General features: G+C 44.3%; 2 protein-coding genes across 2 annotated transcripts; both read right to left on the bottom strand.

Annotated features, from left to right (window-relative positions):
• Positions 1 to 5,200: 5,200 nt before the first annotated feature.
• On the bottom strand, positions 5,201 to 7,351 carry LOC147449041 (uncharacterized). The gene is made up of 3 exons (XM_086522512.1): positions 7,127 to 7,351; positions 6,365 to 6,523; positions 5,201 to 6,265 (listed from the first exon to the last, which is right to left on the bottom strand). The coding sequence occupies exons 1-3, from the start codon at positions 7,349 to 7,351 to the stop codon at positions 5,201 to 5,203; spliced, it is 1,449 nt and encodes a 482-aa protein (XP_086378638.1).
• A 256-nt stretch (positions 7,352 to 7,607) lies between these two features.
• LOC147449040 (uncharacterized) lies at positions 7,608 to 11,842 on the bottom strand. Its single transcript, XM_086521498.1, has 3 exons — positions 10,268 to 11,842; positions 8,840 to 8,998; positions 7,608 to 7,757 (listed from the first exon to the last, which is right to left on the bottom strand). The coding sequence occupies exons 1-3, from the start codon at positions 11,840 to 11,842 to the stop codon at positions 7,608 to 7,610; spliced, it is 1,884 nt and encodes a 627-aa protein (XP_086377624.1).
• Positions 11,843 to 12,894: the final 1,052 nt, after the last annotated feature.

The following is a 12,894-nucleotide window of genomic DNA, read 5'->3' as shown; positions in this document are numbered from 1 at the left end:
AGAGATGATGAAAATACCCTATAAATTATTGGAAACGGCGTCATGGTTGCGTGTTGCCGGTGCGTTGGTGTCGAGCGTACTTCTTTTCGGGGTCGGCCAGGGCATGACTTCGGCGCATTTCCTCTTTTTGTTGTTGGCGGCGTGTGCTTTGGGTCCTTCTTCTTTTTCGTGGTCGTCGTAGTCGTGGAGTCCGTCGTTTTTTTCTTGTATTTTTGTGCGTATATGTGTGTGTGTGTGTGTGTGTATGTATGTGCATGTGGGAGAATATGTATATATATATGTATATGGGTGCGCATGAATGAGTGCGTGTGTGTGTATTTGTATGTGTACACAAGCGTGCGGTGGGAACGAGGGCTTATCTATATATATTATATATATATTTTTTATATTTTTTTTCTCTGTGTTGGCGGCCAGCGCGGCAGCTACGCAAAGATGCGGGTGGGGGAGGGATGGTGCATGCGTGTGTGTGTGTGTGTGTGTGCATGGGGTGTATGTGTGTGTGTGTGTATAGAGAGAGAGAGAGAGAGAGAGAGAGAGAGAGAGAGAGAGAGAGAGAGAGAGAGAGAGAGAGAGAGAGAGAGAGAGAGAGAAAAGTCATGCGCTGCGCTTGTATAGGTTGAGAGCGAGAGAGAGAGAGATGGCGGGCGGGCTGCTACCGAAACAGATCGCGAGAGAGGGAGCGGGATTGGAGGTGGTGAGTGAGGGAGAGGATGAGGGTGAGTGGTGGGGGGTGTGCATCCGTGATTTTCGGCACGTCTTCTGGCTGAAACGGAAGAGAGAGAGTGAAGGGGATCAGGTGGCGTGGATAAGAGAGAGAGAGAGAGAGGGAATCCATAGGGCGGGTGCCCACCGTGGGGGGGGGAGAGAGTGTGTGAGGGGGGGAGGGTGTCTTATTCTATGTCTTGCATAGTGTCGCAAGGATGAGAGGAGGAGAAGAAGTCAATGGTGCGGGGGGGAAGGGGATAGAGGGTGGGGATAGCGGGCCAAGAGGGGGGGGGGGGGGGGGGGGGGGGGTAATGAGGCCGAGGGGGTGAGGCGAGTGGGTGGGGAAGAGAGGGGGAGGGGGGGGAGAATATTACCGGGCCAAGGGGGGTGGTGAGAGGTGGGGGGAAAAAGAGTATGAGAGAGGGAGAGGATGAAGATAAGAATACGGGAGAGCGGGAGTTCATATGCGGCTCGACACAGAGGGGGCGCGAGAGGGAAAACGAGAGAGGGGTCGGGGTGAGTGCTCGAGGCTTGCGCCTGGCCGAGGGTGGCCAGTAAGGGGGGGTGGTGGTAAGGGTGAGGTTAGAGAGAGGATATTAGAGCGAGGTGTGTAGGGAAAATGAGAGAGAGAGAGAGGGGAATATTTCATTCAATGCCCGTCGGGGTATCTCAAACCGAGGGGGGCCGGCTAGGTTGGGGTATAGACAAGCGGGGGCCTGAGGGTGATAAGCCCGGCCAATTGAAGGGGGGGGGTGGGGGGGGGGGGGGGGGGGGGGTGGGAGGGGTGTGCCATGCTCGTAGAGGTGTTGTGAGGTTTACCAGGTGTTGCCAAGCCTTCCAACAGTGTCGCCAAGGCTCCACCAGAGGAAAAAAAAGTTCTTTTTCTTTTTTTTTCTTTGATTTTCAAAAATCGGCCATCATTAGGCCTCTCCCTTTGGCTAGAGGCATTCATGCTTCTAGCCCTTCCTCTACATCTTCAGCTGTGGAGTTAGAGGGTTCTCCCTCTTCTGGAATGTCTAGCATGAATTATGGATCAAACCTAAGAAAATACCTTTTCACTCTCCATCCATTGACCCTAATCTTGTGAATTCTCCCATCTGCTTCCATCAGCTTATAGCTGCCGTTTTCATAGCGTTTCTTTTCAGTCTCCATCCATTGAGCCTAGTCTTGTGAATTCTCCCATCTACTTCCATTAACTTATAGTTGCCGTTGTCAAAGCGTTTCTTGATGATGAATGGCCCTTCCCATCTGGGTTGAAATTTCCTATCCTTCCTGGTGTCAAATCTGTTGTCATATCTCAGCACTAACATACCTTTTTCCAGTCCCTTTTCTTTAAGCCCTTGATTGAAAGTGAGCCGGCATCGTTCTGCCTACGCTGCATAGTGATTGATTGATTCTTCCCTATCTAGTTGGAGTCTCTCCAGATCCAAGATGTGGTTTCGGAGATTTACAATCGGACGATGCATCTGGTTAGCCAAAACTCGTAAGCTGGCTATTGGTACCTCAATGGGTAAAATTGCCTCCTTCCCATAAACTAGATGGAAAGGGGTGAAACCTAGTGATGTTTGGAACGTTTTTCTGTAGGCCCAAAGAGCTGCCATGAGATGTTTATCCCAGTCCCCTGTGTGATTGTTCACCTACTTTGTGATGATTTTGCAAATCATTCCGTTTACCTTCTCTACCAGACCATTGCATTGTGAATAGTATGGTGTGGAATGTCGGTGTGTGATGCCTAACTTCTTCATCAGTTCTCCCACCAAATCGCCTCTGAATCCTAGTCCTTTATCTGATATTATCTCAAGAGATGTGCCAAAACGGCAACAGATATGCTAAAAAATGAAGTTTGCTACCTCTTGGGCTGTAATGTGGGTGGTGGTTGTTGCTTCTGCCCATCGAGTCATGTAGTCTACACCCACTATGATGTACAGTTTACCTGATTGGGCCCTTGGTAAAGGACCGATTGCATCTATTCCCCATTTCTCAAATGGACCATATGAGATGATAGTAGTTTGTGGCTCGTAGGTTAAGGTGCGATCACTGGCCACTTGACAAGACTTACATGTTTTACACCAATGGTGTACATCCCTGTTCAAACTAGGCCAAGAGTATCCTGCTTGTAAAATCTTCCTAATGGTGATGTCTAGAGAAAAATGACCGCCGCAGACGCCATCATGGCAACTTGAAACTACCTCTGTGATCTCACTAGAGGTTGGCACCCGCCTGAGAATTTGATCCTTGCCCTTACAATACAAGTGGTCGTTTACAAGGCGGTACCTAGTAGCCTTCCTTACCAGCCAATGCTTTTGGCCTTTGGTGTATCCTTCTGGACATTCTCCTGTATCTAAAAAATTGACGATATCAAGCATAGCATCACTACCTTTAAAGAGTGGTAGCTTCCGTTTGATTGCTCCTACGGGGACGTCTTGTATTCTCTCTTTGGCTAGAGCATCTCCCTCCTGATTTTCTGCTCTGCATCCAAGATCATGTTGCGCTGCTTTCCAGTCCTCATGTCGTAGAATATGGACTTCCCTTTAGTGTCCTTCATTTGAATCATCCCGATGCTCCAGTCTTGTTTAGCTTCCATAGCCATAAGCCAAGGCCTCCCAAGAATGATGGGGTAGCCCTCCCCTTTGTGTGGCATGACGAAGATATTTACCTCCACTTTTGTATTGAATGCTTTCACTTTGACCGCATTTACAATGCCCATGCATTTCACTCTTACGTTGTTTGCCATCTTGGCTCGGCAGGGTGCCGGCCTACTTACCTCTAGACCTAGATGGTGCATCATCTTTGCACTCATGACGCATATTTGTGCACCACCATCTATGTATACATTAGAGATTTGTTGCCCCTTGATGTGAGCATCCATGGTTGGCAGGATGTCGTCGAGATGCCTTCCAGAGATAGCCCCATCTATCCTGGGCCTTGATTTCCTGGTACTTACCATTTTTGTCCATTGCCTCCTCATTCAAGGTGCAAGGTGGAGTAATTGGGGCCAAGTTATCTTGAGGCCCTGCATTATAATATCCTGAACTAAGTCATAGGGTTTTGCATACTCACCTAGTGAAAAGTCCATGATGTCTATCTTCCGCCACGGTTTAGCTGCTTGCTTGCTCGACTCAGCCTTCCCTTTCATCTTCTCTTCTCTTTGAGATGCTTCATCGTTCCTGGCACGCCTCACTCCCATAGCGTCCACTTTTTCCACCTTTGCTTTCCCTTTGTGCTTCTCTCGAAATGATTTTTATACCTTTGCCTTCCCTTTTCGGGCCGAGTTGTTTCCTCTGACTCGTTTACTCTTGCTTGCATGCGCAGCTTCTTGTCTTTAAGGCGGGCTACTTCGACTGCCAACTCATATGTTGCAGGAAACATTCCCTTCACCTTCTCTCTAAGCGGCGACCATAGACCAGCAATGAAACGGTCCTTCTTTAGGAAATTAGGCGCTCCTTTGTCTTCCTCCAGTGAGGCAACCCATCTCTCGCATAAGTCCAAAAATTTGGACTCGTAGGTGGCATACTCCAGCTGACCTCCTTGCTTTAATTCTGTCAGTAGTAGCTGCCATAGCTTCTCCGAGGTTGTGCCTCCACCAAACCTCTTTACAAAAGTAGTCCTTAACACATCCATGCATTCTTGGTAGCCTAGGGCAATGCATTATACCAGGACTTGGCCTCTACTTTCATCAGTAGAGGAAAAATTCTAAGTTGTGAAGCGTCGTCATCTTTGTTGGAGATGACACAAGCAATATCGAAATCATCCAAAAAGTCGATGGTGAGATCTTCTCCCTTCTTTCCATTGAACGTGGGGAAAGAAACACTTGCCATGGTAGTGACTCAGGAAATTACAAACCTTTTTTTTTTTTAACATTAACAACAGCAGCGGCTCATATCGGCTTTTTATAGGGGTGGGTGGATAGGTTAAAACAGGATAAAGATAGAAACAATAAAGGAATGATGGTAATTCAATATGGGAAGAATGATAGGGTTCGAAGAATTGAGGATTTCTCCTAGTACCATCGCAACGAATAGGTATACGATCTTCTGTTGGTAGAAGAATTTCCTATCTGTTGTGGGTTAGATCAACACATGAACATCATACACAGTAATAATAACCATCTACTCCACCATACTACATTAACAACAATTCAGACACAGTAAACCTAACTACTCTAAATGTCAGAGTAAGCAAAAAATACACTGAATAGTTGCTGCACTGTACCATCATCATCGCATTCACATCAAAGAACTGATACCCCGTGCGCAGATACATTTCCCACTTTTATAGATAAATCTGACTTAACTACCCAGTCACAAGACATTCAGCAGACTGCAACTGAAAGACAGTTACATCCGACTTAGCAAAATACAGCTCAGTAAATATCCGATAAGTCAAAATCCGACTTAGCTATTCAGAGTCAGTTTCTAACATGTGCCTCTCAACACATGGCACGCCCCGGTGGTATATTTCAGAGAAATCTGACCCGGATCCACATATCCCTTGATCAGGAATCCACCCTCTGCTGCACAGCTTCTTCCTTACTCTGGTCCTCAGCATTCACTTTATGATCCACCAGCTCTGCTTCCTTTACTGCATCTGATTCTGCTACATCATCTTTTCCCATTTCCACCTCTTGTGCTCTATCTGCAATCTCAGTATCAATCTTCTCTTCTGCCACTTTCTCCTCAGCTACATCCTGCATCAAAAAACTATTAGTAAAATTCTCCTCTTTCTTTTCTGACTCTGCAAGCTGCTGTCTCTTATTCTCTTCCATCTGCTGAACCTGCTGCTTCAAACAGTCTCTCTCCTTTTGCAATTCCTCCACTTCCTTCAACAATTGTGCTTCTACCTCATGCACTAACCCTGCCTTTAACACCTCATATGGATACTTAATGACAAATCTCATTCTTTCCTTGGTCTTTTGCCACATCTCCTGTGCAACCAAAGCTAACTGCTGCTTGAGGATAGACACTTCTCCTTCTTTCATTAATACTGCACTCAAGCTAATTTCCTCTTGTGCCAACATCTGTTGCTCTAATATCTGCAAAGGTTCCAATCTCAACCTCTGCATCTCCACAGTGACCTGTAACTCTGCATTCCTCTTTGCCATGTCTTCCAATTCCAAAGCAACCGCTGCCTCCACTTTCTCAGTCCATTGCTTAAACTCCCCCAATGATCTCTTCACTTTTGCTAACTCCATCTTCTGTTTCCCCACTGTTTCCTCCATATCCTGCTCATACTTTACTTTCATCATGGCTATCTGCTCTTCAAACTCTTTCACCTGTGACACCTGTCCTTTAAACTCCATCAATTTTTCTGCATTCCTTTCAGCTTGCATACTCTGAACCTTCAGCATATTATTCTGCTGCCTCACAAATTCCTGCACCTGCTGCAGCATCTGAACTACTTTATCACTGTCCAATTTCCCAGTATCTACTGATACTCCAGAGACTTCCTCAGTACTGAAATCTAATCTAGAAAACACTCTGCTGACTGGTTCAGACTTCTTCCTCTTGTTGGATAATGTGAAAGCCTTACCAAGCCTTATTGGTGTTTCCTCTGCTTTTACCTGCATTGGTGAATCAACATCCATGGTACCAAATTCTGCAAACTGCATTTTTGCTGTGATTTCTTCAAAGGCCTCTCCTGGAGTATATTTGGCTTTCACCAAATCCTCATAAGCCTCCATATGCTTAGCATTAAACTTCACAAATCCTGTCTTTTCAGAATGCACCATGATGGGATGCTCAATCTGAACTGGCTGCTGCTTCTCCTGCACCAGTTTTTCTGCTTTCACAGGCCACCTTGCTTCACCATTCTGTACTCTCTGTGCAAAAAAAAACAATGCTGACAAGTAACCACATAACCTACTATTTGCCTGTGTCTTCCTCTTGTCTGAAGAATGAATCTCTGCTGCCAACTTTTCATACACCCAGTGAGCCCAGCTCACTTCTCCTCCCTGCTCTGCATAGCTTAATGGTGCAAAGTTTTCTTTTGACATATAATCAAACTTCACAATAAAGCATAGCCTCTCCAAGTACCACTTAAGCTGCTCTCTCCTAGCATATGCCACATTCTTTAACATGTAATACTGCCTGCCTCCTTCTCTTGGACCAAACTCTTTTTTCAGTGCTTCCTCTGAACACTTTGGAATAGGTGTATTAGGATGCAAAGGCAGCTTGAACACCTCAGACACCAACTCCACATTGAGTACCACATGTGGTGACACTCTCCCCTTAGTCTTCCTAAGTATTTCCAACTGAGACTTTGCATATACATTGTTTTTACATTCTTCCCAAGGCAGAATGGCAAACTCATACAATCCTACCTGCTGCAACCATATGGCGTTGCGCTCTGCCTGACAATCTATGTCAACTTTGAAATCCATAAAAGGGTCCATTAATGTTTGCATCACCTTACCTTCTGACACAGGAGTCGGCATTGGCGTTTCCTCTTCTACAGAGTCACTATTTTCGTCTGCACTGCTAACGTCAAGCCGCATAGGCAAAGCTTTGCTTCTCAAACGTCGCCCCGAACCTTCGGTCTGCTCCTCATCAGGCTGTGGTTGCATGGCCATCAATTGCTTTGCTTTCGGCATGGCAGGACTGAATAAAGCTTCTTCAAGCGAAAACCCGAATGCGCCGCGCTGCTGCATGTGTACTAAACTTTTGTTGCATGTATGATTATACTCGCTGCACCATGCACACATATCTCCACCCAGTATCCTTGAAGTGCTACGAAACTTCTTTTCAACACACTCCCCGAAGTTATTAGTCCGGCCTAATAATTTCTTATTAAAAATTCTGACTTGGTCAGTTCCGACGCAGGTACTCTTCCAACATCTACAATGTTGAATCGGATGTGCACTTTGGAACTGCCTACTTCCTCCAACCCGTGAATTATATGGGATACTATGAAAAGACCTCCGCAAATCCATGCAAACCAGCATTTTTCCTTTTCCTTTTGCTGATTCTGAATCTCCTGACTGTAGGGGTATTACAGTTATGCAGGCTACACTTGGCCAGTCCAAATGAGGTGGCTTTCCCTGAAATTTCTTCAGCCTGAAACCATTAACTGCCTTTTCCACTCTTGTACCAAACACATCAGCTATGATGAATGTCCCTTGTCCTTTATCCTGCACAATCTAATATGGTCCCTGATATCTTAATGACAATTTACCAGGATGTGGTCCTAGCTTAGAGTTGTACAACATTACCCAATCTCCAACCTGAAAGATCTTGAACTTCACATTCTTGGTCACCCATGCTTGTCTTCTTCTTTGTATGACTTCAGTAATGTAAGAGCTTACCAACCTATCCTCCTCCAGCTGCATCAGATATTTGTTCCTGTGTAGTACTGACAACTTTGGAGACTGCTTCTCTGCTGAGACTCTTAAACTTGGTACCACAAACTCCATAGGAACCACAGCTTCCAGCCCATACACCAGCTTGAATGGTGTCATACCAGTAGTGACTTTGAAAGCTGTTCTAAAGGACCATAAGGCAGAATCCAACTTATCATCCCAATCCTTCTGATTCTCTGTCACAATATTTTTCAAAATCCTTACCAGTGTTTTGTTGGAGCTCTCAGCCTGACCATTAGCCTGTGGATGATATGCTGTAGACTTCTTGTGCATAATCATATGTGTCCTTGTTAGCTCTGAAATTACTTCATTCAGAAAATGAGTTCCTCTGTCACTTACCAGCTCCACTGGACACCCAAACCTGGTCATAATGTTATGATAAAGAAATCTGGCCACACTTGAAGCTTTATTATCCTTCAATGCTACTGCTTCTACCCACTTAGTGCAATAATCTGTAGCCACTAAAATGTATCTGCATCCCCTCTTGGAAGTTGGTTTGACAGGTCCTACAAAGTCCAAACCCCACTTTTGAAAAGGTTCCAAAGGCAAAATAGGATCCCCCATCCTATCCCTGTTTGAATCAGGTTGACCTGTTTTCTGACAAATTACACATCTTTTGGCATAATCATGTGCATCCTTTAAAACTGTAGGCCACCATAATCCAGCCTGCAAAATCTTCTTCCCTGTAGTATCTCCAGAGAAATGCCCTCCTGTTGTGCCTGAATGTGCTTCCTGCAAGACTGCACTTTGCTCAAATTCTGGTACACATCTTCTTATCACTTGATCAATGCCTTTCTTATATAGTGCCCCTGCAATAACTAAATAGGGTCTGGTTTTCAGTGCAAATTTTCTTCTCTGATCAGCATTGAACTCCCTTGGTATAGTTCCATCAGTCAAAAACATCAGCAATTGATCATACCAAGACTCAGTCACAACAGTCTGCACATCAAACAACTGAGCATCAGGAAGTGCATCATCTACCCCAGTAGGTGCTTCACCTGTTTCAATCCTGCTTAGATAATCTGCAATTACATGCTCCTTCCCAAGAGTATGCTCAATCTGAAAGTCAAACTCCTGCAATAACAACATCCATCTTGCAAGCCTTCCAGTAAGAAGTGGCTTCTTGATCAAATACAACAAGGCCTGATGATCAACATGAAACACTATCTTGTTCCCCAACAAGTAATGCCTGAACTTATTTAATGCATATACCATCCCTAAAGCTTCTCTTTCTGTCACAGGATAGTTTCTTTCTGCACCTGTGAGAACCCTGCTTGCATAGTACACAGGTCTGAACCATCCCTTCTCCTTCTCCTGCATCAGTACAGCTCCTATTGCTATATCCGAGGCATCAACAAACACATGAAAAGGCAATGACCAATCAGGTGGCTGCAAAATTGGTGCTACTGATATCATTTTCTTCAACATCTGAAATGATTTCTGCTGAGGTTCATCCCATACAAATGCCACATCCTTCTTTGTTAATTGAGTTAATGGCAAGCATACATTAGACAAATACCTCAAATATCTGGAGTGCCACTTTGTCTGTCCAACAAACCTTATTAACTCTTTAACATTGGTAGGAACTGGTGCTGCTTGAATGGCTTCTATTTTCTTGACATCTATTGCCATTCCTGCTTCTGACACCACATGTCCTAACAGTATTCCACTCCTCACAGCAATTACACTTTTATAAGGATTCAGAGCCATCCTGAATTGTCTGCATCTTTCAAAACAGAGCTTCAGATGTAGCAGATGTTTATCCTTCTTTCCAAACACTGAGAAATCATCCACAAAGACTCTCATAAAGTCCTGTAAGTAAGGTTCAAACACCTTATGAGCAACAAAATTAAATGAAGGTGGTCCATTGGTTAACCCAAAACTCATCACTGTGTAGGCAAAGGCTCCCCATTCAGTTATAAAAGCTGTTTTATGCTGATCCGACTCAGCAACACTAATCTGATTATAACCAGAAAATCCATCCAAAAAGCTGTACATTTCATGACCAGCTACTGCATCCAACACAGCATCACAAAATGGCATAGGAAAGGGATCAGTAATGGTTGCTGCATTCAATTTTCTATAATCCACACATACTCTTAAAGCTCCATTTTTCTTTGGCACAACCAGTATAGGAGACAACCATGATACTTCATGTACAGGTTTAATGAACCCTACTGCCAGGAGCTTATCAAGCTCCTCCTTCACCTGTTTGGCAAAGTTAGGATTCATTCTATATCTTTGCTGCACAATTGGTTTTGCACCCTCTTTCAAATTAATCCTATGTTGATGTAGTGCTGGGTCAATGCCTCTCACCTGAGAATAATCCCAAGCAAACACATCCTTATAATCAACCAATAATTGCAACAGCTGTGCTAGAAATTCCCCTTGAATGTGTGCACTCACTCTGACCATTCTTGGTTCTGCCTCTGTTCCGAAATTTAGCTCCTGAAGCTCCTCCTTTTCTACCCTGCTTGATGCCCCAAACTTCTTTTCATAGATTTTCTCAGCCATATCCCTGGCCTCCTTTTCTTCCTGCTGAATCTGTTCCTTATCAGACATAGCATATTTCTGGTCCACCAACTGTAACAGTTCCTTACCCTGCACTGTCTGTCCTGGTGCTAAACCTGTATCTGGCTCATCCTGTTTCTTACCCTGCTGTAACATGCTTTCCACATCTACTTCAAACACAGGTACAACAGTTGGATTGGCCTTCAAGAACTCTTCCTCTTGGTCATCTGTGACCTCATCAGCAAAATTAATAGTCTGAGCAAACAGTGGTTTCTCACTTAATGGAACCATCTTCCTTCCCCTCATAGGTATGGTTACTTTCTTTTTCCCTTTTTTCAATATGACAACATTTCCTCCCCAGTCCTGTCTTACTTTAGCCAATCTGAACCAAGGCCTTCCTAATAGCATTTCATATGCAGCTGCTGAGTCTGACATTCTGAGTACCACAAAATTAACAAAAAAGGATAATCCTGACACCTGAATTTCCTGGGCTTTGAGAATTCCCAAAGGTTGTACCCTAGATTGGTCTGCCATTTTCACCTGAAAAGGTGCTGGAGCCATAGCTCCCAACTCCATTCTTTTGTACACTGCCTCTGGTAAAATATTCACCCCAGAGCCTCCATCCAATAACACATCATCAAAATTTTCTCCAAGAAAGTGTACTTTAATAACTGGTACCACAAAGTCCACATCTGCTGGATCAATTCTATTTGCTGCTGCTGAATAAAACTGCCTGTCCATTGTGCCAAGTCCATTCAGGTTTTGCAGCTTTCTGAATAATCTGTCTTTGAAAGCTGGAACCAATTGCAACAACTGATCCAAAGATAATTGAAGAGGTGAGCTAATAAGTATTTCAAACCAATCCTTATCCTGTTTATTTTCCATCTCCTTACTCCGTTTATTCTGGTCTTCCTTTTCTTTTGGGTCATCCTCAATATCCACCTGCTTTGCCTGGTGTTTGGCAATCCTTTTTGTAACCTGGTCTCTTACCCCTTTTTGCTCCTTCCAATCCAAAGGTGCTTTATCCTTAGACCTAGTCACTGCTAGAACTTCAACATGATCCTCCTGCACACATTGGTTACAGTCACAAGCCCATTGATGTTCCTCTTCATTCCCTTGCTGCTCCTGTTCTTGGTCAGTATCTTGCATCTGCTTATCCTGAGAAAACACATCAAACAAGATTACATTTGCCTGAGATGCTGGCTGATTTTGTTGCTGCTGCTGTTGCTGATTTTCAGGTTGATTGGGCTGATTATATCTCACAATGGGCATTCCCCTTTCTTCCCTATGCTTCACCCATAAAGCACAATTGGGACCTACCCAGTGATCTGGTGCACCACAGTACACACAGGGTCTCCTATTATTATTGTTCTCCTGCTCTCTCCAAGGAGGTCTAGGAGGTCTTGCCCTCTGAAATGGTGGTCTTCCCCTAAATGGTACTGCTTGATTTGCTCCAATTTCTGGTCTTCCTCTTCCTATGTTAGGTGTTGTCTGCCCTCTATTCTTTGGATTATACCAACAGCTAGCAGTACTATGTCCATCCCTTTCACAAATGTGACAATACACTTTTTCTTTAGGTGCTACAACAGAATAACCAAAATTTTTAAGTTTGCCTACCAAATCTTGTTCAATACTCTGCTTTTGCTTAACTTTCTTCTTCTTACTGCTCTTTTTCTTCTTTCTTTTTTCTGTTTCCTCATCACTGTCTGATGGTGAGTCTGAATCTGAGTTCCCACTGGAATCTGTGTCTTCAGATGCTTCTTCTGAATCTGAGTCACTGTCTTCTTTTCCTTTTGCTTTGGTCATGCCAAGTCTCTTCTCCACCCTTGCAGCAGCAGTAACAAGGTCATCCAGACCTCCAGCAATATCAATGCTAGCTACTGCTCCCTTTAAGCTGCTTCTCAATCCTTTCAAAAAATAACCTGCTAACATTTCATTAGTGGGTCTTTCATTCCCCTGCAATCTTTCTACTAAAATTCTGAACTTCTGTGCATAGTCCTCAACCAGCATCTTATTTTGCTTAATGTCTCTGAGTTTTCTCAGGACATCAGTCGGAGTCTTCTCCTTTCTAAATCTCTGCAGAAATGCCTGCTTCAAAGCATTATAAGTAGCAAAATGTGCAATGCCATATTGGCTGAACCAACTCATGGCCTTTCCTTCCAATGTGGCAGCAAACTGTTCCATCTTTACTCCATCAGCATACATCACCTGATAGCCACTTGCCTGCCACTTAGTTTCAAACTGTGCCACATGACAGTCAGCATCTTCCTTACTCCCTGCTCTAAACTTGGCTGCCTTGACCTTTGGGTTGGGTGGTGGTTGAG

This window comes from Adiantum capillus-veneris, chromosome 10 (assembly GCF_014529385.1).
Source record: "Adiantum capillus-veneris isolate H3 chromosome 10, ASM1452938v2, whole genome shotgun sequence".
NCBI lineage: Eukaryota > Viridiplantae > Streptophyta > Polypodiopsida > Polypodiales > Pteridaceae > Adiantum > Adiantum capillus-veneris.
Note: the sequence above shows the minus strand (reverse complement) of the source record. Positions and strands in the feature narration are given on the sequence as shown.

What these genes read in the sequence shown, in the direction of transcription:
- LOC147449041 (XM_086522512.1), bottom strand. Translation starts at nt 7,351, where the DNA reads ATGCAGCAGCGCGGCGCATTCGGGTTTTCGCTTGAAGAAGCTTTATTC. An exon ending in AAACGCCAATGCCGACTCCT is followed by an intron (nt 6,524 to 7,126) that starts GTGTCAGAAGGT and finishes TTTTTTGCACAG; the next exon opens with AGAGTACAGAATGGTGAAGC. An exon ending in TGGAGGCTTATGAGGATTTG is followed by an intron (nt 6,266 to 6,364) that starts GTGAAAGCCAAA and finishes TCACCAATGCAG; the next exon opens with GTAAAAGCAGAGGAAACACC.
- LOC147449040 (XM_086521498.1), bottom strand. Translation starts at nt 11,842, where the DNA reads ATGCCCATTGTGAGATATAATCAGCCCAATCAACCTGAAAATCAGCAA. An exon ending in ATCCTAACTTTGCCAAACAG is followed by an intron (nt 8,999 to 10,267) that starts GTGAAGGAGGAG and finishes TTTGATGTGCAG; the next exon opens with ACTGTTGTGACTGAGTCTTG. An exon ending in ATAAGAAAGGCATTGATCAA is followed by an intron (nt 7,758 to 8,839) that starts GTGATAAGAAGA and finishes TAATGGTTTCAG; the next exon opens with GCTGAAGAAATTTCAGGGAA.